Genomic DNA, 26,967 nt, shown 5'->3' with positions numbered 1-26,967 from the left:
CACACACGTGCTGTCACTAACACCACAGTCCAGTTACATGTCCACTGCTCCGACACCCAATCTTCCAACGAGTCTTATCGTTTCTCTCTCTCCCCTCTCTCTCTCTCCCTCCCTCTTCAAGCACACCTGATGTCAGTGGCCCTCTGCCTCCTCTCTACCAATTTCAATTCAAAAACTGATCCAGCTGAAATGGGCACTACGGGGAGGCTCATCTGTGACGTCGGGCTCTCTGTCAGGGGACTGCACTTGTCAGTGTGTGTGTAAAAGAGGGGGGAGGGAGAGAGCAAGGGGAGAGAGCGAGAGCAAGAGAGAGCGAGGGACAGAGAGAGAGGGAGAGCAAGAGAGAGAGCGAGGGACAGAGAGACTGAGAGAGAGCAAGGGACAGAGAGGGAGGGAGAGAGCAAGAGAGCGAGGGACAGCGATAGGAGGGGGTATATGTCCTATTCTGTGACTACAGAGGGCTATTGAGTGCTGACACCGGAGTCAGAGCTGCAAGCTGATATAGCAGGGGTTGCAACTAGTATAAAAAAGAACAAATGCACAAAGGCCTCAATTGTGCCACTTGATCAAGCCTGCTCTTTCTCTGTATTGTTCTAAATGGTTATTTAGCAAAGCCTTGTCTATATGGTTTTGGAAGAATGTGGTTGAAATTGATCAAGTCTGCCAGTGCGTTCGATATTACGTTTCACAGATACAGCTACAGCGACGTGAATGAATCAATGAATTTATTCACACACACGATATATTACATATACATCATCATTTCTATCAGGCTATAATAAAGCTATTATCCAAACAAACAGACCAACCACAACGACAGACAGGCCAACCACAAAGCAATATTATAGATGCATTGTCAGTCATAGAAGAACCTTAGATTACACACAGAATTTGAACACTATTGAATATTATTGCAATTGTATTTATGTGTAATTGCAAACTTCTGAAACAATGCACTGAGCTAAAGGCTGGTGAAGTTGTGTCAATCAAGAGGGTGAAATAGACATCCAAGCAGGGACTGCCGAGTTCATTTGGCTCTGTGTGCCGGGGAGCAGCAATATGTGGTCATAAAGCCTCACATGGGGCAGCATGTTGGGGGAGCTCTCTGCCTCCCTCTGTCCACACTGTGGCCCTTCCGCACCACAGGGAGACGGCACAGGAATCATGCTGCTCATCCCACCACCGCCGTGTCCAGCCACAACACACAAGGCTTTTGTTGAGCGGGGGGCGCCCTGGACGCGCACACAACCAGAGTGCCAGGCTGAGACTCGGACTGGGATGCGTGGAATGCAGATCAGGCACGCGGGTGAGTGGGGAGGGGTGGAAGAGAAGGAGGGGTCAGTCAGTGAATGAAGAGATTGAGGAGTGGAGGGCATGACTGGCCTGTGGCCCCTGGCCCACCGAGATCACGGCACCATCACAGGGCCCCGGGGACGCTCCTTCGTCATCACCGCCCACCGGCCGTGCCGCAGATCTGTTCCCTCACACGTTGACACCGTAGTGACCTCAGACTCTATCCGCCGTCAGGTTATGCACTCTTAAAACCTGTGGGGTCATTTTTCACTCTTGGACTGTGTTTCTGGTGCCTCTACCAGCTGTGAGAGGATATCCATCTTCAGTGCAGAGAAACCCAGCCAGCATCACTACATTATTCAGCCTGGCTAAACCGCCATATGGCACACTGTGGTAAAAGAGCAAGCAATTAATAATAAGTAGGCTGGTTTATTTATGTCATTTAAACAAGATAGCCTTTAGTAAATCCTAGATTGTTTATAAATAGTCATTAGATAAGATGCTTATAGCTTCCAGGCTATCAACAGTTAAGGAAAACACCAACATTTTGGGTTGGGGGAGGCCCCCCGAGGGTGAGGAGCCTAAAGGGGGGCCTGAGGTGTGTTTGGAGACAAGTGGGAATAATTGGACCAGGCAGCCCTCATGCAAGCCTACATCATGAGTCTGTTGATTCTGGCATGAGTATATCAGTCAAACAATGAAGCTACGATGAGTCTGTGGGATGCAGAATCCGGGAGGCCTATATTCCGGGAAACTATGAGCTTAGGGCAGTTTCATGTCATCTCAAGAGTCATCCGTTTTGACAACATGGATACACGCCCTGCCCACTGGAGAAATGATAAGCTGGCTGCCATCAAGGATGTTTGGGACAGGTGGGTGGAGCGACTGATGTTAAATGGCTGCTGTTCTTTCATATGTTCACATCTTTAATCATAATAAGAGAGATATTCTGAACTTTAATGCTTCTTAAAATCTTAAGGCAAAAACTAAAACTAAATGTATCGGTCAAATATTCTTTTTGCAAGATCACAAGTAACAGTCATAACAATGTCTCAAAGAAATATTTTACTGTAGAATACAGGCCATTGTTTAAGTATACAAATTTAAAACAAAAGTAAATTGGAGGACATATCTTAGGAACCAAACATGTCAGGGTCCATACAAACCAGAGGCAGACATTCTCACACACGTCACATCAAAACAAAGCAAATTGCATTTCTCATCCAGCTAGTTAGCCAGAAAACACACATGACAGGATCATGTCATGCTCCATGAGACCCGCTGCCTTATTAGGGCTGGGCAATATATAGATATCTATAATCCATCCGTCTGATCATATTGTGGGATTTCTTATGTTGTGATTAACAGTTATATTGCCTAAATTAATGATAGAAAGTCAATATTAAATGACATTTACACAAAATGATTTCTGAAATATTTGAGAGCATTAATTAAAACCTTCAGTTTGATACTGTATCACACGTCCCATTACCGCGCAGTCCAATATGACTAACATCGAATGGATTACTCAACATTTCAGATATTGTGACATGGTTATCGAAAAAGATCCTTCTCAATATCAGGATACGATATCGGCCAGCCCCTATGCCCCTATGCCTTATAATACACTCATGAGCTTCATGAGATCTCATCCATAAACGTATGCATTCACATACATTAACAAAGTCAGTCTTTGCAGAATATCTCGAATGACTATTGTTTCTTGGTCTTTTTCTGCTTCTTCTCCGCCTTGCTGGCCTCGTCGTGCGCTTTCCTCTTGGCCGTCAGCTTGTTTGCCTGTGGGAGTGAGTGGATTGAGTTAATGAACAGTTGGGGAGGGAAAATAACTTGCTGTTTAACACCAGTCAAAGTGAAGTCACCCGTCTGCTAAAAGGTTGCCTGAGGGCCATCATTTAGCACGGGAGCTTTCCATACAGAGAAACACTGTTAACCATTATCCCAAAGCACAAAGCCAGGTATAGAAAATCGATTAAAGGGTCCAAGGTTAAGTATACAGCGACTGTCGTTTCCCATGTACCGTCATGACCGGTATGTCGCCTACAATAAGTCCAAGTCAATGAGGGTATGAAGAGAGACGTTTGAGAGATTTTGCTAACAGTTGCTAGTATTTTCTGCTCCTAATATCGCAAAAACCCAAGCCCTGGAGCAATAGCTTTTCTGACTGGAAAGACTCCAATTTTGCAATAAATCAGATAAGATTCTTAAAAATGTGAACTACGCCTTTCAGCATAATTGTAGCCGTTATTGTGATGCCACAGATGTGCTCATAATCTTTCCCCAAAAATGGTAAAAGGTGCATTTATATAGTGCCAACCTGCAACATCGGGAGCAATTAGCCTTGGATTAGCAAGGACATTAAACACCTGCTAAACAGGAAAAAGAGGGCCTTCATGGCAGGGGACACTGAGCAGGCCAGGGCTGTCCAAAGGGAGCTCAAAAAAGAGCTAAGGGCAGCCAAGGTCAGCTACAAGGACAGGCTGGAGGGCAGACTACAGGCCAACAACACCAGGGAGGTGTGGGCGGGGGTCAGGAAGATCACTGGTTTCAAACAGCAGGGCACAGCCGTTGAGGGCCCGCCAGAGCGTGCAAACGAGTTCAACTCGTTTTTCAACCGCTTTGACCAGAGTGGCCTCCCCACACCCCTCCCCCCACCCATCGACACCAGCACCAGATCACACCTACAAAGCAGCCCCCCCACCCCCCACACCCATCAGCACCCCACCGCCAACATCAACAGGCTGCCTACCACCCCCAACCCTGACGATCACAAGCAGTCAGGTCAGTAGGCAGCTCTCCAGGATTAGTATAAACAAGGCCAGAGGACTGGACAACACCAATCCCAGGGTGCTCAAAGTATGTGCGGAGCAGCTGGCAGCACCGCTCCAGCATATTTTCAACCTCTCCCTGAGGCTGGAGAGGGTGCCCCAGCTCTGGAAGACCTCCTGCATTGTCCCGGTGCCCAAGAAGGGACGTCCCAGCACCCTCAACGACTACAGGCCAGTCGCTCTGACGTCACACGTCATGAAGACGTTTGAGAGACTGGTCCTGCAACACCTCAAGCCCCTGGTGCGTGACTCCCTCGACCCCCTGCAGTTTGCATACCAGGCAAACATCGGGGTGGAGGATGCCATCATCTACATGCTCCACAGAGCGTACACGCACCTGGAGAAGCCGCGCAGCTCAGTGAGGATTATGTTCTTTGATTTCTCCAGCGCCTTCAACACCATCCAGCCGTCACTGCTAGCGGAGAAGCTCTCCGCGATGCAGCTGGAGCACAGCTTGGTGGCCTGGATCAAGGACTATCTCACTGAGAGGCCACAGTACGTCAGACTAAAGGACAGTCAGTCTGACGTACTGGTGAGCAACACCGGCGCCCCCCAAGGAACTGTGCTGTCACCCTTCCTCTTCACCCTCTACACCTCAGACTTCTGCCGCAACTCAAGCGGGTGTCACCTGCAGAAGTTCTCAGACGACTCCTCCATCGTAAGCTACATCACCGACGATGATGAGGAGGAGTACAGAGCCCTGGTGGAGAGCTTCGTGGGGTGGAGCGACAGCAACCACCTCCAACTCAACACCAGTAAGACCAAGGAGCTGGTGGTGGACTTCCGGAGGGGCAAGAAGAGGCCCCCCCCGATTCCCATCTCCATCCGAGGGGTGGATGTGGAGATGGTGGACTCATACAAGTTCCTTGGGGTACACCTGAACAATAAACTGGACTGGTCGGATAACACAGAGGCCCTCTACAGGAAGGGACAGAGCAGGCTGTTCTTCCTGAGGAGACTCAGGTCCTTCAATGTGTGCAACAGACTGCTGCAGTCTTTTTACCAGTCTGTTGTGGCCAGCATCCTCTTCTATGCTGTGGCATGCTGGGGAGGCCACATCAACTCAAGGGACACCAACAAGCTCAACAAGCTGATGAGGAAGGCTAGCTACATGGTGGGAGTTGAGCTACCTAGACTTGAGGTGATGGCAGAGAGGGGGATGATAAGGAAGCTGGCTGCCATCATGGAGAACCCCTACCACCCCCTCTACGACGAGCTAGTCAAGATGAGAAGCTCGTTCAGCCACAGACTCATTCCCCCACGACACTCAACTAACCGCCTCGGACAGTCCTTTATACCAGCGGCCATCAGGCTCCACAACAGTGGGCAGCGACTAGCAGCCTCCAGGCTCCACAACAGGGGGCAGCGACAGCGACTGCTACCAGACATTGACCTGGGATTTATAGGAACCCAAGGAGGACAACCTACACTACCTTAGGCTTACTGCACCTTATGTGGATACTGTGATACTGTGCATAACTGTATATTTCAGTGGATACCGTGATACTGTGAATAATGTATACTCAGTAGATAGTAAATTATAACACTACCTTATGCATACTGCACCTTATGTGACACTGTGAATAATGTGAATATTTCTTCAGCTAGTCAGATAGTAAATTATATTGACCATATTGACCAAATTGTTTACACTGCCTGTGTTGTTTTTACTACCTGTACACTGTGTTGTTGTTTTACTACCTGTACCCCCCCCCCTCCCCCATGCTGCTATGATGCCTGAATTTCCCCAAGGGGATCAATAAAGGAATATCTTATCTTAATTAGGGGTTAAGTGTCTTGCTCAAGGACACATGCCCGGGAGGAGCGGGAATCAAACTGGGAACCTTCCGACCACCAGATGACCGCTCTACCTCCTGAGCCACTGTTGAACTGATCAACCCCCCAGACTGTCTTGCCCTGGCGTTCGCTCAGTTGCAAACATAAACTCACCTCGCGGACAGTTCTCTTCTTTCCGAACATGATCTTGTCATAAAGGTATTTCTCCCTCTTCTTCATCATCATGATGGCCAGGCGCTTCTCCTCCGCCTTCTCCTCCTGCTCCAAGCGACCCCGGTTCTCAGCCCTTGCCTTCCCAGGAGTCACCTTCACTGGGAGAGCCTGGATGGAACATAGTAAGCAAATCCTTATTCATTTGGCGCCTTTTTTTTTTTTTTTTTTAATACAGAGGAGGCACAAAGTGTTTCATAATCTCCAAGGTTAAAATCAAACCAGAGGGTTGTGGGGAGTGGGGTACGCAACAAATACACTTAAAACCAAAAACACAAAATATAGCTCTGTAAGCAACAGGTTTTAGGCCTTTTGGTGGATAATTTAGACGATGATACAGAAGGTATTTCACTCACTTTGCCCTTGGATCTCTGCTCTTCCATCTTCTTCAGATTCTTCTCATCTGCCTCCTCCTCCTCATCTTCCTCCTCCTCCTCTTCTTCATCCTCCTCCTCCTCCTCCTCCTCGTCATCATCGTCATCCTCCTCCTCTTCTTGTACTGTAATACAAGCAGAAAAATCTTCCGGTTCTTACAATGCATTTCATTTATATACACAACGACTGCAGATAACGTTTCCAGAGACGCTGCAGTGTAATTGACCATATTCACACAGCGGCCCTTTTGCTCAGGTTGGGATTCCTTCAACTGTAGCGTGACATAAGAGCAAAACGTCAATTGTCTGCATTCTCACCAGGCTTCTCTCCCCGCTGCAGGGCCATGAGCTTCAGCTTCTCCGGGGGCATGTAGTCTCCGTCCTTCTCCTCCACGAAGGGAGACAGGTGGGGCGGCAGAGACACTCCCAGGAAGTAGTCCTCCACCGGCAGCCGCAGCTTAGCGTTGATTGAGTCGAACACCCACTGAGGCTGGATGTAGTACCTGCCAAGACCACAATCATGATCATCAACACCCACTGAGGTTGGATGTAGTACCTGCCAAGACCACAATCATGATCATCAACACCCACTGAGGCTGGATGTAGTACCTGCCAAGACCACAATTATGATCATCAACACCCACTGAGGCTGGATGTAGTACCTGCCAAGACCACAATCATGATCATCAACACCCACTGAGGCTGGATGTAGTACCTGCCAAGACCACAATCATGATCATCAACACCCACTGAGGCTGGATGTAGTACCTGCCAAGACCACAATTATGATCATCAACACCCACTGAGGCTGGATGTAGTACCTGCCAAGACCACAATTATGATCATCAACACCCACTGAGGCTGGATGTAGTACCTGCCAAGACCACAATCATGATCATCAACACCCACTGAGGCTGGATGTAGTACCTGCCAAGACCACAATCATGATCATCAACACCCACTGAGGCTGGATGTAGTACCTGCCAAGACCACAATTATGATCATCAACACCCACTGAGGCTGGATGTAGTACCTGCCAAGACCACAATTATGATCATCAACACCCACTGAGGCTGGATGTAGTACCTGCCAAGACCACAATTATGATCATCAACACCCACTGAGGTTGGATGTAGTACCTGCCAAGACCACAATTATGATCATCAACACCCACTGAGGTTGGATGTAGTACCTGCCAAGACCACAATTATGATCATCAACACCCACTGAGGTTGGATGTAGTACCTGCCAAGACCACAGTTATGATCATCAACGCCGGCTATGCCAAGAACTAGTTATGACAATAACACGTTTTTCATTCAATTTAATTTTAAACCTTTATGATACTTGTGAGGCACTGAGGTTTCCCTCATTTACAGCGACGAGTTACATACAAAATAAACATACATGCATCAATTGCAGCATTTCAAATCACATGTCAAGAAGGAACGAGGACAAACAATATGGAGGTGGCTAGCTCAACCTTATCATAAAGGATGCAATGGTGAAGGCGGCTACGTGGCGTAGTGGGCAAGGCGCTCGCCACGAAATCTGGAGACGCTGGGCTCGCCTGTTCGAGCCCAGCGCTCCACATTTGCTTTCAGTTTAGCTGGTCGTCCGTACTAATACACATTGGCCGTATTAGGGGGTGGGAAACTGATGGGTGGGGATCGGGCGTTGTGGACAGCGACTCCTACAGGTCGGTTGGTGCGAGAAGTGTCAGGGGCAGCGTGAGCCTCCCACGCGTTACTCCTCGCCACTGAGAGATCGAGCTGCGCAGGTGAAAAGATGCGACTGCTGTTACCTCAAGTACCGGAGGGGACTTGTGCTATGTATGACTTAGTCCACATTGCAGCCGGCTTGTGGGAGGCAAGAAACAGCGTTTGTGACAGGGGAGGGTTGAATTGGATGATACGAAATTGGGATGGGAGAAAATATAGAAAATGGGAGAAAAAGTGGATAAAAAAAAAAAAAAGGGATGCAATGGTGAGTATATCCATCACCACCAGTAATGAATCTGAGGGCAGGGTGATAAACAGAGTCCAGGGGTTTAAGAGTTGAAGCCGCAGCATGCTTATAAATTACATCACCCTAGTCAAAGATATAAAAAAACACTGCTTCGACAACTCTCTTCCTACTAATCAGAGGAAATCTTGTTCCGTTTCAGTAGAGGAAGCCAATTTTCTTTCACAACTTGGAGGCAAGGTTGTCGACATGGAATTTAAATATAAATATATCATCAAGCCATATGCCAGGATATTTATATTCAGTGATTCTCTCAATGCCACTAGAGATGTGCACATCTTCATGAATAATATTTCTGAGAAAACAGCATGGATTTTGTTTTACCAGCATTAAGACCAGTTTAACACTTTGACTGCCATGAAACGTCTTTTCACGTCATTGCTGGCCATGCTCAAGTTGCCGGGGGACGCTGTACAGCGTCCTTATATCAATATTTCAAAAATCTGCGATCGGATTCATATGTCCCCTCCGCTGGCCTGAGATCCACCAGCAGGACCCACTGAGCTCTCTGGCGGTTCAGGAGCGCCATCTGGTGGCCGATCGGCGCATTCGCCAAACAGGATGTTGAATAGAGGTTGTCCTAGACGACCGTAGTACTTCCGGCGCTCGCTATAGGTCCCGCGACTCTGGCTCGTCACACTACACAGTGATCGATTGCCAATAACTCGATAAACAACATGATTTGGACGTATATACCATTATACAAGCTGGAGATGGACCGGGTAAATTTACATCCCATAATGATAAGATTTCAACTCGACGATGATCGCCCAACGGCGCGCGGAGACTGGGGTGAGTTTCAGCGTGTAACGTTACCGTCTTCGATACTAACTGCTATTATCAACATTTGACCCACATTAGATGATTGGTATAACGCTGCCCACGGAATTATAAACGCCCCCTAGCCCATCCGGTCAACATCAGATGACGTGTAGTAACTTCTAGAAGTACGTCTAGTTGGAATTTTTTATATCGCGCTGATTGCCATAAAACTGTATTGCATCATCAATATAATGCATTTGGGGCTATAGATCACGTTCTGGAGAAAGCTGCAGAAAGAGATGAAAACATACTTATACATTAGACCATACTTTACTATGAATATGTGAATGAAAAAGTTTAACGTTGCTACACAATGAACAATACATATAGGACTTTGAATGGGCCCTAATAATGGCAATGTAGCAATAGAATTTAAAAAGTTATAGCCATGCAAAGAAGGGGTACTTCTCCATAGACAAATAGAGCCGGCAACCTATGGTATATCATTAATTTAACCCAAGGCAACCAAAGTGTTAAGGTTACCGGTAATTGGATTTTCTAGTAGAGCAGTCAGGGAACAAACTTACCTTTTTGACTTACCAGCCATTTGGCTGGTAGATTTTAAAAACTACCAGCCAGGCAGAATTTTTACCAGCCAAAAATTATAAATAGCTTTTTAGTATATCGCCATGTGTTATTATTACTATAATACTCTCATATGCTATTTTCAATTAATATCATAAACAACATAAGGAATATTAGCATAATTTTGAGTAGACTGAAGGAATGAGTCAGTGTTAATAGTTTTAAATGCAAATAATTTATTGAAACATAGAAGTGGGGTCGGGACACATCATATTATGTTATGAATTGAAAATGGGGGACCCTGATGTAAACAAGACAAGTCTTTCTCTGGTCTGCATCTGCAACAATTGTATGTATTGAGCTGTACTGTACCCATTCTGCAATCTGTTAATAAACTTTTCAATCAATCAATCACACACACTGTTTCAACTCACCACCCCCGCATCATATTGTAGTCTAGTCTGTCTTCAAACTTCCACTCCTCTCGAAACTTTTTTATATTTGAATATCAACATTATCTGTCCATCCTCAGTAATCCTCAGTTTACTATAATATACTCCTGACTGACTTCATCGTCTTTCCCCCCCCCCCCCCCCCCATTTCCCTTTCCTCAGTCCACACTGTGTGCTGTTCTCTATGGCTCTGCTCTGCCTCCGATAACGTAACGTTAATTTCGGGCGATGTGGGCATAAAGGAATGGCGACGGTGCAAAGCATGTTAGATGTACTTGACCCGTTGTGAGAAAAAAGTTGAAGTCTGTTGAAGTGAAGTCCAAACATTTAAATCTCTTCGGTCATAATGTCCGGTGAAAATAATTCCCTCTAAGCACAATTTGATTATTTGAATTGTATTAAAATAGGCTAAAATTAAATAGCCTATGCGATGAACAAAACAATCATTACATTTGTTTCATCGTTGCTTCACCAAGCAGGTCTAATAATGACAACGATGTTGTCAGCGGGAGCTTGGTGCTGGATTTCGCTAGAAGCATCCAGCTGCAGAGCCACAGAACCCACCAGCTGTGCCCGCACAGTGCAGTACTCTAATTCAGCCATTGGCAATTCAGCTGTTGGGTGGGGGGCGCTGAAAACACTGCTGCTCTGTGGCTCTGCAGCTGCATGCTTCTTGCAAAATCCAGCACCAAGCTCCCGCTGATGCAGTGGATTTTGTTAGCCGCCAGGTGGCGGGCAGACCTTAATTTCTAGTCGCCAAACATTAAATCTACAAGCCAATGGCGCTTGGCGTGTGGCTATTTTGTTCCCCGAGAGCAGTAAAGGCAGGTTCTAGGTTAGGCACTAAGTGTATCCGATATTACACAGGTTAGCAACTATATTGCGCAAATATGAAATCGCTGCAACGCGACATTGAAGACGCAAGCTGGGGATGTTTCCCTTTGATCCCAGCCAAAGGGAAGAATGTCTGAGGGGGTTAATAGGCCAGCGTGGAGGCATGTTGACTCTCTGAAAAGGCAGAATAGGGAAGGAATAAAGAGAAAAGAGGGTCTGCCAAACACTGCTCTGCATCCATCCACCCTCTTCCACCCCTGCCCCCAGGAAACCATGAATAACAGGGTTCATGTGCAGCGAGGGAGCAGGAAGCAGCACTCTGAAAGGGGGCATTGTCAGGGTGAGACCGTGCCACAGGGAGGGCCGAGCGAAGAGGGGAAACGGAACACTATGCTGAAAGTTCCCAACATCAAACGGCCAGTAATTAAACTGTTACTTGGTCCACAAAGGGGCACTGAAATAGACATAAGAGATCTAGATATTTGACAGGGAGGAAGCGTTACATTTCTGCTAATACTAATACTGCCAATTGTATTAGTATGAACGACCAGCCAAGCCGGAAGCAACGCCGAGAGCTGGGCTCGAACCCAGCATCTCCTGCGTTAGTGGCGAGCGCCTTGCCCACTGCGCCACTTAACCGCCCGAATGAACGACTTCTTAAATATGTTTTTTGAGGCTCTGGGAACTCTATAGTGCCTTCCAGGTGGAAGCTTGTCGGGTTGGGGGTACATACTGAATTACGTCGGTACTAAAGATTCACGTTAGATCAATTCGGTGCCACATTTCAGTACCTTGAGAGAAGGTAGAAAATGACACGCAATTGTCATTTCATAATGTACACAGACTGGCGCGGACCTTCAAGTTTAGAAGCTATAACATCTAGCTATTCAACCGAGCCCGGAGTTTCACTGTTTCTATGTGCAGTGAGAACTCTGCGAGCAATGGCATCCTCACCATTCCTGTATGCCCAAGTCACGGTAAAAACATTAACTAACGTTAGCTGCTAACATGAACTAACCTAAAAACATAAACTAACGTTAGCTGCTAACATTAACTAAACTAAAAAACATAAACAAACGTTAGCTGCTAACATTAACTAAACTAAAAAACATAAACTAACGTTAGCTGCTAACATTAACTAAAAAACAAACTAACGTTAGCTGCTAACATTAACTAACCTAAAAACATAAACTAACGTTAGCTGCTAACGTTAATTACCTAACCTAAAAAACATAAACTAACGTTAGCTGCTAACATTAACTAAACTAAAAAACATAAACTAACGTTAGCTGCTAACATTAACAAACCTAAAAAACATAAACTAACGTTAGCTGCTAACGTTAACTAACCTAAAAACATAAACTAACGTTAGCTGCTAACATGAACTAAGCTGTTCCCGTTAAACTAACCCTGGAAACGCTCACAGCAGAGAAATACGTTACATTTCCTACAGACCGTTTATTGTAACTGGTTGGCTTTGGTGGAGCAGACTACTGCTGCAGTGATAGTTAGCTCTTTGGTTTTGCTAGTATTAATGACCACTGTGCTGTCTGAACACCAGTTGATCAGCTCACCAATATGATTAAAATAGAATTCTTCATTCTTGGCGTCACCCTGCAGTATCCCGATCAATGCCATCATTGCCATGTCATCGGCATATCTGTATAACTGAACAGTAGAATCTCAAAGTTGCATTTCATTGGTATAGATAGAAAATAATATTGGTGATAGGACACAACCTTGAGGAGCACCTATATTTAGAATAGTCTCCTCAGAAAAGGTCCCATTAACACATTGAGTGCCACGGACGTGTTTTGTCGTTAGTTCATGCCGACCTTTGAGTGCCCCAACGCTATATAGCGCTTGTTTGTCGTTTTTTTTTTTTGGCGATTTTAATTCATATTTCATCAATCGAGCCTCACGCTAGTGTTGCAGACTCTCTCTGAGCTCAATTGGGAAGATACCGCCCCCTATCGTCTCTCCCTGTGTAACTGCACCCCATTACTTTACACTGACGAAGGGGGGTGGCCAGTTTCCTCATTTTATTTTTCCCTCAAGCCAACTGAAGAATCCATTGTGTTCGCCGGCCCGGAAAATGCGTGGATTATGTATTTACAGTACCCAACACTAATCAATAAGCGTGATCGATATTTGGAATGGCAATCAGGAATTGGAATAATCTTTTTGGATAACATCTGATCTCAGGTAAGGAATTTATTTTACCAGTCTTAGGATAATCAGAGCTATTTTCACAGAGATATAAGCGTTTGCCCTATGCGTGTGTTTCTGTGTGTGCGCGATCAGGAAATGAGAATAGATATTTCAGCCCGCCTCTATAGCGTGCATAAGTACACATATACTATCGATAATCTAGTTTATTTGAAAACGATTCATAAATAGGCCGAAAAATGACAACGTGTTTGTGTATGCCAGAATATTCCAGTAAATGCCTTTTATCACAGAATCTTTATATTTTCCTTGAAAACGAGGGCTTTTCAAAATGCTATAAAACGGAAATGAACCGATTAAACAACAATCAGTTTTGACAATCTTGACTGAAAACAAGTCATTGATAAGCGACAGGCAGATTAGACACATAGCCATAATTTAAGACAGAGATTATGCATTCACAACGCTATCATTGAAGTGGGTGCTGGCATTTAACCATGCTTTACCATGTTAATGGCCGGCACTGAAAGTGTTAACAGAAACTTTCTGAGGTCGATTAGTGAGAAGGTCTGACCGTAGTCCTGCGATATTCCCTTTACCTGTTGATGTACTGCTGGTCTACGTTGGGTCTGTCCACAATCTGATGAGTGATGGTCTCATCGGTCACATCGTATGTGGCACCAATGCAAACAGATGTGTCCCAGGACACCTCAGCACCAAAACACCTGATAAGATAGCAGTAGAAACAGAGATGATTAACAATCTCCTTCAAATCAGGAGATTACACATCAGTAAACGTGTTAAGATGGGCAGATATGGCGGTCAGGTGGATTTTTTTTTTTACTTTATTTTTTAGCGTTTATCGCTTTTCTGGTCAAGCATGACCGACAGAAACAGGATGAAATGGGATGTAGAGCAGGCGAAGACATTCTGAGAAATGACGGCGGGTCCGGGAATCGAACTCGTGTCCCCCAGATCCGTGACGAGCACGGTTTTCCACGACGCAGAAATAGCGCCGAGATATGCGGTGAGCTACGGGAGCTCCCCTGCCCTTGATTTCTATTGGTTCTATGGATTGGGATTGTCTTATATATTGTGCTAAAGGCTCTAGTGATAAAGCGAATAGTCCGGGACTAAGAGGGCAACCCTGTCTGGCAGAGCGCGATACCGGAAAGATTTCGGAGGTGATTATACCTGTTGTAATCATGGCCGATGGGTCTTTGTATAATACTTTAATCATATCAATGAATCCTTTTCCTAATCCCATCCTTTCTAGTACTGCCCATAAATAAGACCATTCCAACCTATCAAAGGCTTTCATCGCATCCAGGGACAACATCGATATACAGTAGGTGGGGTGTCATCCTTGCTGGCATCTAACACGTGTAATATCCGTCTTATATTATCCGTGATCAAGCGGCCTCTTATGAAGCCAGTCTGATCAGGATGAACCAAAGACGTCATATGCTTTTGAAGTCTGATGGCTAATACCTTGGAATACAGCTTGATATCGGTTCCGAGGAGGCTCAAGGGTCTATAACTACCGCAATCGGTGGGGTCTTCGTCTTTTTTAAGGAGGACTGTTATGAGTGCAATATTGTCAATCTTATGGAAATTCCCCTCCTTAATAGTCTAAAATCATATTAAGTAATAGGGGTCCTATTACATCCCAGCATGATAGGTACATTTCTGGTGAGATACCGTCCCTTCCAGGAGCCTTACCACTTTGCATTACAGATATGGCCTCCCTAAGTTAATCTAGTGTGATGGGTGTTTCTAGCTGTTTAGCGTCATCCTCTGATAGTTTAGGAAGGTTAATTTGATTAAGATATATGTCCATTTTGTTTTGATTGAAGGCCATTTCTGATTTGTACAAGTTGGAGTAAAACTTTTTGAAAGTCTCGTTGATTTTTGTAGGGTCTGTATTTAACAAATCCTTGCTGTGCCTTAATAGTAGGGATATCTGCAAATTTTGCATTGGCTCGTATCTGCATAGCTAGTAGGTGACTTGGTTTAGATCCATGAAAGTAATACTGTCTTGTGCTACGTATTTGAACTTCAGATTGTTGTTTTAAAGTGGCATTAATCTCTTTTTTTAACACAGTAATTTGAGATTCCAATCGAGCCGAGTAGTTGTATTGTAAAGAGGAAAATAACGTAGAGTAAAGCGTTTCCATCTCTGCCAGTTTTGAACAACGATTTTTGCGTATTTTCGAGGAAAAGACCCCGGTAAAATCCTTGATAAATCCCTTTACCGACATCCATAATATTCTGGGGTCCTGTATATTATATATATATAAATGCTATGAAACGGAAATGAACCGATAAAAAAAACAATGTTGACTGGAAACAGGTCATTGATAATGCGACGGGCAGATTAGACACATAGCCATAATTTAAAACATAGATTAGGCGATATTAACGTTAACATTGAAGTGGCCTTGGGCATTCAAGGGGGTAAAAAGGAATTAAGCTTGGGCAGTCAAAGTGTTAATGTAAAAAAAAAAAAAAAAAAAAAAAATGCCATTAATTTGCGATTAATCGCGAGTTAACTATGGACAATCATGCGATTAATCGAGTTAAATATTTTAATCGATTGACAGCACTAATATATATATATATATATATATATATATATGGTATATACAGCATTATTGTACATGCTATCATAGATAGTTATATGCAGGTATATTCAGACAGATATATGGTAAATATATAAATGTATATATACAGCACTATAATAAAGTATAGTAATAATAATATACCGGTAGTATAGTTTACATTTTTAAGACTCATTTTGATCTGGCAAACAGAGTCCTCTCAGTTCATACACAAAAAAATCCCACTTGAGGTTAAGTTTTTGGTTTTTGAGACAACGGATGCAGAAATGTTAACAATACCAGTGGAAGTCAAAGAGGGCATGAAGCAGGGCCTTTTTCAGAGACACGCTTCATGACCCCATTCACTTCCACTAGCAACTCTAACAAATGCTAACATTTTATGCTTTTCTGGATGGACTGAAAGGATTTCCAGTTCAAAACTAGAAAAATGTGGACTATCCCTTTAAAAGGACAACATATCCGTCAAGTTTGGTGCAAATCGGACAAACCTTTGACCAAGTAATGTAGTGCATGTAACCGTAAACTTTCTAAATAATTAATTAAAAAAAAGATGTTGGACCCTAGATGCCACACAGCCAGAAAAATGGTGGAAAATCCAACATGCGGACTTCCTAGGTCATTATGGTGAATGTGTCCACAAGGAGCTGCATCTCCCGCAGAATTTACTGTATGACTTATGGTTCAGGAGATGCGTTCATTTTAAATTTAAAAAAGATAACTTTTGTGAGTTACTCGTATCGTCCCCTGATCATGATGTATGAATCCAAGTATGTAATCAATCAAAAGGCCTGATTTAAATGTAAATGTGATATGGATGTTTCCTTTGGTTCTGCTGTGACATCAATGTGTTCCATTATCCAACTTCACATACAAAGTTTGTCCGAGCAAAGCAACGGTTGTGATTGGAGGATGAAGAAAAGAGGGCAGGCTTTGAAATAGGTCAATAGGTTGAGTTTGTCTCATAGAAGCAAACACACGCACCTGAGGACAAAAGCCAGCGACTCTCTGGGAACCTCCCTGTTGAGGAAGAACTTGAGTCCCTCAAAGACCGTCTTCTGGGCTTCCTGCTGCTTCTGCTCCTTCTCTTTGGCCTCCAGCTTCTCCGTGTCCTCCTGAAGAGAGGAGGTTTTAAAACACAGAACTTTAATGCGAAGAGCTTGGATTTTGGCTTCATCACATTAATAACAAGAACAAACAACGTCATAGATGCGAAGCATTCATCGTGGGCATCGTCATGCCTGTGAGCCACCACTAGGGGCAGAGTGGCTGTGTGTGACTGAGCGAACGATTGAATGAACGTTACTGAGTGAGTTAGTGACGTTGCCAGTCAATGAGGTGCTTCACATCTAAAATAAATAAATAAATAAATACCTAAGGGGAAACACTGCTATGCATATAGAGGACTTGACGTGACTTACAGTAATGCAATAAGTGAACATTTCTACATCACTAGTAAGTACGTAGCTTAGTGATAATGAAGTGCAAGAAACAACAAGAGGGTGCTACTAAAGAACATAGTAAAGCTTTTCCTCCAATTAGCCAATCCACTCATTAAAATGAGTTTACCTAAAATGAACACGGGAAGAAAACGGAGCTCATTTATGCCAGTGGGACAAAAAGAAGCACCTCACCCTAGCAACCAACAATGGAGGTGTGATCCCAGGTCTAACACCTCTAATGGCATTAATCCTGAGACACTTGACCTCTCAGTTATGCCTTTTGAGGCCAATTAGTTTATCAGCTACTGTCGTTTCATCCTCTTCAAACAACAAACATCAGTGCATACGAACGAAACAGAATGCATTTGTTACGACATATGGCCCTGTAAAGCTGCATGGGCATAGCATGACACGAACATTGCCAGGGGTTGGAGGTTCAATTCCAGGTCGTTATATACTCAAATATACACTATTGTGGTACTGCAAGGTGCCTTGTATAAAAAAGGATCCACCGAATGGCGTTATGCATGTGACACGATCCTTAGCAACCGAGGCGTTAACAGACAATCTGCTTACCCCTTCCACAGGGAACTGGTCCAGCTCATTCTCCTCCTCCTCGGCTGTAGCCACAACCCGTGCCAGACTGGCGCTCAGGGCAGACAGTTTCTGCAACAAAACCGGAAGAGAATAAAATAAACAACGAGACTTTTCTATATTCGTCTTACTAATGGGGGTGAAAGGTCAGCATCTACATATACTAAATCTATCCATGTCTTTGGACTGGAGATAAATCGCAGGCAGCCTCACCTCCAAGTAGCTTTCTGAGTCCATGGCGAAGTCATCCTCTTCGTCTGCCTTCACATCCAACAAGGCTTTGCTGTCCAGCTAGAGAGAAGGGTGGCGTTAACACAAACAACAGAGGAACTCGGGACGTCAAGTGGACAGAAATCTCTACGCGCAAACCAGAATGTTCACGGACACATTAGAAACAAAACAAGCAGGAAGGTTAAAGTGACGGCAGTGAGACGGCGGGCAGGGCCCTGTGACGCCTCCGGGATCCGGGTATGCTCTTACCTTTGGTGGGTAAATCAGGTTGAGGGACTGGTAGAGGCGGAAGTTGATGAAGCCCAGGAGGGTGGTGTACAGCTCTGTGAACGTGGCCATGACTCTGTAGTCCACATCTGTCGGGTGCTGGAGGAGCGAGGACAAAGGAGAAGGAGTTTAACGCTTCTTTAAGTGGAATAAATACAAAAAGTGTTGTGTTAATTCTGTAGTTGTTAAGTTCATCACTGGGTGGCAGCGCGGAGTGCATGGGTTTTGAATAAAGGCACAGGTGTAGGCTATTGCAATCAAGGTATCAAGGTATGGGTGACGGAGAGGTCTCACGGTTTTTACCGCACGCACTTACCCTCGCTCGTTTTCACTTTTATTAACAGCATTTAATCAGAAACTATTGTTTGGCTCATCAACCATGTATTACCGGTATGTTAAATACTTCAATTAAATGGGAACTTCACCCAATGTTTGAGTCGGAGACGCTTGCGTCACAGCCTCGGAACAGGAGCGCAACCAACAGTGCAGCGTGTACTTTACCGCACCGAAGTCCGCGTTGGGTGAAGATGACCAGGTCGTAGACGTCCGGACTATCCCCGTTTCTCATCCATCCCGTGTTAGGTAACGTTTACTGGCGCGTTTTCAACTTCTCTAACTCCGGTTCACGTTCTCCTGCTCCTCACATCGGCTGCACGTCTTCTTTCAGGTAAACAACATTCAAACTCGCCGCTCTCACTCCCGCGTCATGACTTCGCACGTCTCCTGTCTCACGTCTCACCAGGCCAACCCCCCACCGTCTGACGTCTCACCTCTTATCCGCTATCAGATCCCAGATGAGCGCATCCGTAATTGACAGACATAAAGGGACAGGCGCACTTTTACCTGGCAGGTTAAAGCCGCTCTGTCACAGCAGGTGACACCGACTCGTCATTACGTTATTCTAATTGCGCATCAAAGACAAGGATTTCCCGCACCCAACCGAGCGCCTACCAGGATAGTCGCTACACCCTCACAAACAATATGCCATCAAGAACCCTACTTTGATCAAACTGGAGACTGCTCATCTTTCAAATAACTTTGTCGCCATCCATCCGGCAAACTGACCTCTCCAGTCAAAGAGCCTGTCGACTAAATCGGCAGTCTCCAACAGAATAAAAACATGGTACATCAATTTTAAGTTTCTCAAATCCATACTGGATCACCAACAACCACTTGGCCCTCAACACCATAAAAACCAAGGAAAACCAATACGAATGAATATGCAAATCGACGAAATATCGACGACGTCGACTCATCGTTGCAGCACTAATGATAACTACCTACCTCAAACTATAGTCTACATATATAACTATGACAGGCATGTACAATAATACTGTATATACCTTATATATATTTACATTTAGTCATTTAGCTGACGCTATTATCCAAAAATGTATCCACATCTGTCTAAATATACCTGCATACCAGCAGTGTTTCCCATTAATTACCTAGACTGTGGCGGGCCGATACCGATTTTGGTTTTTATAAAAAAAGAAAAATAATTAAATATATAAAAAAATAAAAAATAAATTATAAACTATATATATTATATAATTATACTTGTAGTTGTATTATCTGCGAGACATCGCCACCACGCAACAAGTCAAAATGCTCGCTATCTGCAAACAGCTCCACTGTCTGTGTGTATACGCTGCTTTGGTCAAATCACATTCAGCATTGCCATCTTCGCAGTGTTGTTATTTTCATAAATATTTTATTTAACCAGGAAGTCCCATTGAGATACAAGATCTCTTTTGCAAGAGAGACCTGGCCATGAAGCATGATAGCTAATTAGCTAATTAGCCAATGTTCAGCTGCAAAAATGAATGTCAATTATGTTATAAGACATTGATATCAGGAGCTATCTGTAGCTACTGCTAGCCGGCTAGATGATGTTAGACAATGCATCATGTATTAAAATAAAGTGAACTATTTAGTTTACTGGGTCGTTTCGTTAAAACAGTGAGCTAACGTTAGCTACCTAGCTAACGGAGGTCTCATGCTGGCCGATCGATCGGCACGGGCATCCCTATCATTCTTAAACTGAAATGCGCATTTGTTGATATCAGGAGCTATCAGTAGCTAGCCAGTTAGACAATGCATCATGTATTAAACTAAAGTGAATAGTTGACTGTGTAGTTTTGTTTAAACAGTAACGTTAGCTAGGTAGCTAACGTTAGCTCACGTAGGTCTCACGGAGGACTAGGAGCCTCTGTTGACATGACTCTGGGAGGGGCAGGGGGAGGAGGAGGAGCAGTGCGCTGCAGCAGCAGCTGTGTGCTTGAGAGAGAAGTCAGCGAGTGAGATCTCCGCTGAGAATTGGATGTTTTTCGATCGGTTTTCACGATCTGCGAAAATAAAGCATTATCGGAATTCACCGATCTCATATTTATACTGAATATTGGCCGATACCGATCGATGGCCGATCGATCAGGGCATCCCTAAACAAAAGCATTTAGAATGCGGCACAAACCTACCATCCCTCTAACGTCCATGAGTGAGTGACAGTGAATTTAGAACAAACAGCCCACAGGCACACAATGCCATGAGAAAAATATCTATATATCTATATATCCAAGCAAATGACTAATATAAACAAAGCCATTATGGGGCTGTACTGAAATCGTGGAGTGGGGCTTTAAAACCATAAACCATAATGACGGTGTGTATTCAGCATGAACACGTCTCAACATGCGTTTCATCATTCTGCACTTACGTCATGGGCAAACTGGTAGGGCACCAGCCATGTGATTAATTGTCCAAGGACCTCTGCTTGATAATAGATTCCCTTGATGGAGATGAAAACCTATTGGGACAGAAAGAAACATTTAGCACATTGCACATTTGTGATGAATAAAGTATACTCTGGATATGTACGACTTTAGATTCTTGTATTACATTATTATGTAGTTGCTACGAGCATGGCCATAGCCAGCTATGAGGTCACCGAGGTCTGGACCTCTAACTATTTTTAACTATAAAAAAATATATATATATATATTTTTTTTTATATATTTTTTTAAGTTTGGTCAACGACCGGCCCATTACTAGGTACTGAGTGACACTGGGCTGGCCCAATCACATATCTTACTAAGCACCCCCCCACCAGTCGTGCAGGTACATGACTGAGAGGGGAGCTGGTACATGACTGAGATGGGGCTGTGGTACATGACTGAGAGGGGGGCTGGTACATGACTGAGAGGGGGCTGTGGTACATGACTGAGAGGGGGCTGTGGTACATGACTGAGATGGGGCTGTGGTACATGACTGAGAGGGGGCTGGTACATGACTGAGAGGGGGCTGTGGTACATGACGGAGAGGGGGGCTGGTACATGACTGAGGGGGCTGTGGTACATGACTGAGGGGGCTGTGGTACATGACTGAGATGGGGCTGTGGTACATGACTGAGAGGGGGCTGTGGTACATGACTGAGAGGGGGCTGTGGTACATGACAGAGGGGGCTGTGGTACATGACAGAGGGGGCTGTGGTACATGACAGAGGGGGCTGTGGTACATGACAGAGGGGGCTGGTACATGACAGAGGGGGCTGGTATACAGGACTGAGAGGGGGCTGGTACATGACTGAGAGGGGGGCTGGTACATGACAGAGAGGGGGGCTGGTACATGACAGAGGGGGCTGGTACATGACTGAGAGGGGGCTGGTAGATGACTGAGAGGGGGCTGGTACATGACAGAGGGGGCTGTGGTACATGACTGAGGGGGCTGGTAGATGACTGAGAGGGGGCTGGTACATGACAGAGGGGGGCTGGTACATGACTGAGATGGGGCTGTGGTACATGACTGAGAGGGGGCTGGTACATGACTGAGATGGGGCTGTGGTACATGACTGAGAGGGGGCTGTGGTACATGACTGAGAGGGGGCTGTGGTACATGACTGAGAGGGGGGCTGTGGTACATGACTGAGAGGGGGCTGTGGTACATGACTGAGAGGGGGCTGGTATACAGGACTGAGAGGGGGCTGGTACATGACTGAGAGGGGGCTGGCTGGTACATGACTGAAAGGGGGCTGGTAGATGACAGAGGGGGCTGGTACATGACTGAGAGGGGGCTGGTATACATGAGTGAGAGGGGCTGGTATACATGACTGGGAGGAGGCTGGTACATGACTTAGAGGGGGCTGGCTGGTACATGACAGTGGGGGCTGGTACCATGTATTGTGCATCATTGTAGGTCAAACCATTAAAAAGTTAACTTCCACGGCAGCCATTTTGGATTTTGGTCTCTCACAAATTGTCCCCGCTTTTTTTTTTTTTTTTTTTTTTTTATATAAATACACCCGGCTACATTTGTTTATTAACCCTCCTAGATGACAAATCCATTGAGAAATGAAGTGCCACAGATGACCCAACTACTAGGTCCATATCGTATCATCATAATATTATTTAAAAAATCATTAGGATAAGGGTTCCCTTGATAAAGATGCATGAAAAGGCTGTATAATATACAACACCTGTAGCTCAACTGCAAAAACTGCTTTTTTTATTTGATTAGATTTGTATTTGGAAATTAAAAACACATCATAAAAACAAATTATCTTGACCAATTTGTATTCCTGAGGATATCACCTAAAAGCATTCATTAAAACTAGGGATGCTCGATATTGGCTTTTTTACCGATACAGATATACCGATATTGTCCAACTCTTAATTGCCTATACCGATATCAACCGATACCGATATACCGTAATTCCTCTAATAGTAACCCCGGCTTGTATTTGTTTCAACTGTAGCGGGTACCAGGCTTGTATTAGGAGGAGGCCTGTATAAGAGGGAGGCCTATATTTCAAATTTTCAAACGGATCATAATGAATAAATCAACATTTTGTGTCAGTTTGAACCCAGTAAAATGTACTGGGTTCATTTATTGAAACCAAGTACTGTATGAAATAGTAAACAGTGCAATTACAGGTGGTCACTGGTCATTTCAACGTTTTCAAAGTGAAATCAAGTAACTAGCTCAGTACGCAGCTCAGTATATTAGTAACCCGGCTTGTATTAGGAGGCCGGCTTATAATTGCTTAGCTCAAGAGCGCACCCGGCCATTAATAGAGACCCGGCTTGTATTTGAGACCCGGTTACTATTAGAGGAATTACGGTATGCAGGGCCCCCCCCCCCCCCCCCCCCCCCCCAAAAACGGAATAATTTCAGGTAATTAACATTACATATCTCTTGTTGTGTAATTAACACAACATTATGCATACTTTGACAATAAATAAAATAATAATTTGTTTTTACTTGCTTGCCTGGGTAAATAAAGATTAAATAAATGTAAAAAGAAAAAGAATGATCAAATATATATATATTTTTTAAACAGATACAGATATTTTCCGATATCACATTTGTATGCCAATATCGGTAGGCCCGCTAGGCCGATAATATCGGACATCCCTAATTAAAACACTTATTTCCAAAGTGGTCCTCGATGGAAGACATAAAAACACAGCACATATAGCCTACTCAACTGCAAATTTTGCTCAACTGCAAAAATGTATGCCTACTTATGTATTAGCCTATAGGGGAAAACACATTCACAACAGGCAGCAAAGTTTATTTTCAGCCAAGTATGGTAATAAGGTAACTATTAGGATATATATGGTATGGATTACTTACTCTTATAACTTATTACTATCTGTGGTAGCTCTAGTCTCTACACAAATAGTTTTTGTGCTGTCCATTGAGCATGCACCTTCACGTGGTAGGCACATTAACTGTAGGTCAAACTCCCCAAACAAACAAGCACAGTTAGCACACCATTGATTTAATTGCCATATAAATCACACATACAAAGATCTAACTATTACTCCTCTCTGAACATGAATATAAAACAAAACGGTGATCTATTAACTGTGTAAACCTTAGGCAATATTCATCATTGATATTTGGATACTTGAAATCTGTATGAACTAAGTAGTTAGTATCAAATGAAATAAGATGGAACAGCTCCATGCATTAATTGAATAAACAACTATTTGCTCATTACCAGTATGGTATTGCTTAAATTGTACAGCTTTTTGCACATCTTTGTCAGGGAATTCCAACAATTCTGGACCTGAATGTACCAGTTAATTGTAATCATCTCTCTCTCTCCTTATGTCTAGTCAAGCCAGGTTGGAGGAGAGAGACAGGGATGAACAGGCTATAGACTACTTTGCCCATCCTGAGCCTGCTATGATGCAGGTGTTTTTACATCACCACCCAAAACAAGATTCAGCCAAGAGCGAGTGAGTACACTGTCTGGTCCACTTGTCCATGGCACTTACTACCCAGCTTTGTAGTGGTTTGGGGGAATAGTACAGTAGGTACGCATATTTAAGGGGACCGCAAGGATGGTGTACTGGTGGGTGGTGTCCGACCGATTATGGTGGGCCGGTCTGGGCCAAAAAAATTAATGGACCTCCATAATTTCTAAACCCTGGCTACGGCCCTGGCTACGATTATTAATTGGTCTTAGTTGACTTTCATCGGTTTGCTATGTATTATAAGATGTTCATCATCATTGGTTAGACTGGATAAAGTATATTTAGTTTGGTTTGTAGGCTGATCAGTTTGCATGTATAATTGTGAAACTGAAACATGGGAATAACTCCAATTTCTTTCCAGCAAAACATATTCTAATATTCCAGCTATACGTATACAAGGTCTCTAGGCGGTCGGGTGGCGTAGCGGAGATTGCGCTCGTCACCAATCAGTTTGCATGTATAATTGTGAAACTGAAACATGGGAATAACTCTAATTTCTTTCCAGCAAAACATATTCTAATATTCCAGCTATACATATACAAGGTCTCTAGGCGGTCGGGTGGCGTAGCGGAGATTGCGCTCGTCACCAATGCAAGAGGCTGCGGTCTTGACTTCCGGAGTCAGCATTGCCCTGCAGCTTGGGCCGGTCGTCATACTAACTTGTTTGGCTGAGTTAGGGGGAGGGAAGTCGTGGGTGGTAATCTGGCGTTGTGGACAGCAGGTCAGGTCAGGTCTGGGCGCCTGCTCAGCGAAAGGCAGGAAATGGTGAGGGCAGCGTGTCCTCCCTCGCGTTACGCTTCACCAATGAGAGTCCTCGCTGCCAGGTGAAAAAAGAGCCACTGGCTGTCTCCACATGTGTCGGAGGAAGCATGTGGTTGACTTCATGGTTCCCTTGTACCGACCAGTAGGAGGAACATGCGCACAACAACCAGATAGGGGGGGGGGGGGGGGGGGGGAATTGGCATAACGACTAAATTGGGATGGGGAGAAAAATAGAAAAATCAGGCGGAGAAAAAAAGAGAAAAAAATAAAAAAAATTAGTCTAAAGGTCTGAAAAAGCCAAACATCCAAGTTTGAAAGAAAACTATGAAACTCAAACCTGCTTTTAGCTTCCGTGCCCAACACGTGGAATGTTTTGCAAAGCACTTTAAAACTCAATACTTTAGTAACCATTGGTCAGTTTAAAACAGCCAACCATTTCACCTCGGCCTGTAATTGTTTGGATTGATTGACTTTTCTGTATTTATATTGTTTTTGTATCATGTATTGTTCCTCTCTACGTCATTGTAAATGAGAGCCTGCTCTCAATGATCTTTCGAGATTAAATAAAGAATGAATGAATGTAGCGCTGGCTAAATATTTCACCCTTCTCATTTCCTTCTCACTCTAGGAAGGCAGAAGAATCACAGCTTTTGTGCGTCTTACCTTTCTGAGAGCTGGATGGTCTGAACGTGACATTTGCCTGTCCATACCTTTCCGAGAGCTGGATGGTCTGAACGTGACATTTGCCTGTCCATACCTTTCCGAGAGCTGGATGGTCTGAACGTGACATTTGCCTGTCCATACCTTTCTGAGAGCTGGATGGTCTGAACGTGACATTTGCCCGTCCTTACCTTTCTGAGAGCGCGAGACGTGACGACAAAGTTCATCCACTCCACAGAGAGGCGTCTGCAGAGCTGGATGGTCTGAACGTGACATTTGCCTGTGCGGGCGAAGGTGGAGAACAGGAAGCACATGGAGAGAGAATCGTCGATGTCACGGAGAGCGTCGATGAAGGTGGGGTACCTGCCACACGGGAGTAAGGCAGTGACATTTGTTCACATTATTATTTCATTATATTTTCTTAATTCACATAAAGTAACATTATTGACCAACTCTACTAATGCCAGGGGTTTAATTGTACCTTTCAGTCACATTTTGCTACCGTTTTCTGAGATGGTACGACTACTAGGCGTTTACATTTTATAACAGGTACAACAGGTCAGCAGGAAGGGTACAACTCTGGCAGCTAAGTAACATTATTAAAGGGGAACTATTTTACTATTTCTTTCACTATTTGGGCACTTTTACACAATTCCTGTGAGTCTATGGAACACCTCTGTAATATATATATTTTTTTTATTCATTGTTTTGTATTTCTAATCAAGTCCTCAAAAACAGCATTTTTCTACCTCAAGATCTCGAGCTGTTTTGAGCCTGGGCTCCTAA

General features: G+C 44.3%; 1 protein-coding gene across 1 annotated transcript in view; it reads right to left on the bottom strand.

Annotated features, from left to right (window-relative positions):
• Positions 1-2,345: 2,345 nt before the first annotated feature.
• pes (pescadillo) overlaps positions 2,346-26,967 on the bottom strand; it is a 28,866-nt gene continuing 4,244 nt past the window's right edge. The window contains 11 exon segments of the mRNA XM_084323322.1: positions 2,346-3,090; positions 6,090-6,257; positions 6,503-6,645; positions 6,839-7,023; positions 13,947-14,072; positions 16,950-17,080; positions 17,984-18,073; positions 18,215-18,292; positions 18,482-18,598; positions 21,216-21,305; positions 26,373-26,544. Of these exon segments, the coding sequence (XP_084179448.1) occupies positions 3,007-3,090; positions 6,090-6,257; positions 6,503-6,645; positions 6,839-7,023; positions 13,947-14,072; positions 16,950-17,080; positions 17,984-18,073; positions 18,215-18,292; positions 18,482-18,598; positions 21,216-21,305; positions 26,373-26,544 (1,384 nt within the window). The 3' untranslated portion in view covers positions 2,346-3,006.

This window comes from Notolepis coatsorum (genome assembly GCF_963971535.1).
Source record: "Notolepis coatsorum genome assembly, chromosome: 10".
NCBI lineage: Eukaryota > Metazoa > Chordata > Actinopteri > Aulopiformes > Paralepididae > Notolepis > Notolepis coatsorum.
The sequence above is the reverse complement of the archived record's forward strand: the minus strand, read 5'-3'. Positions and strand labels throughout refer to the sequence as shown.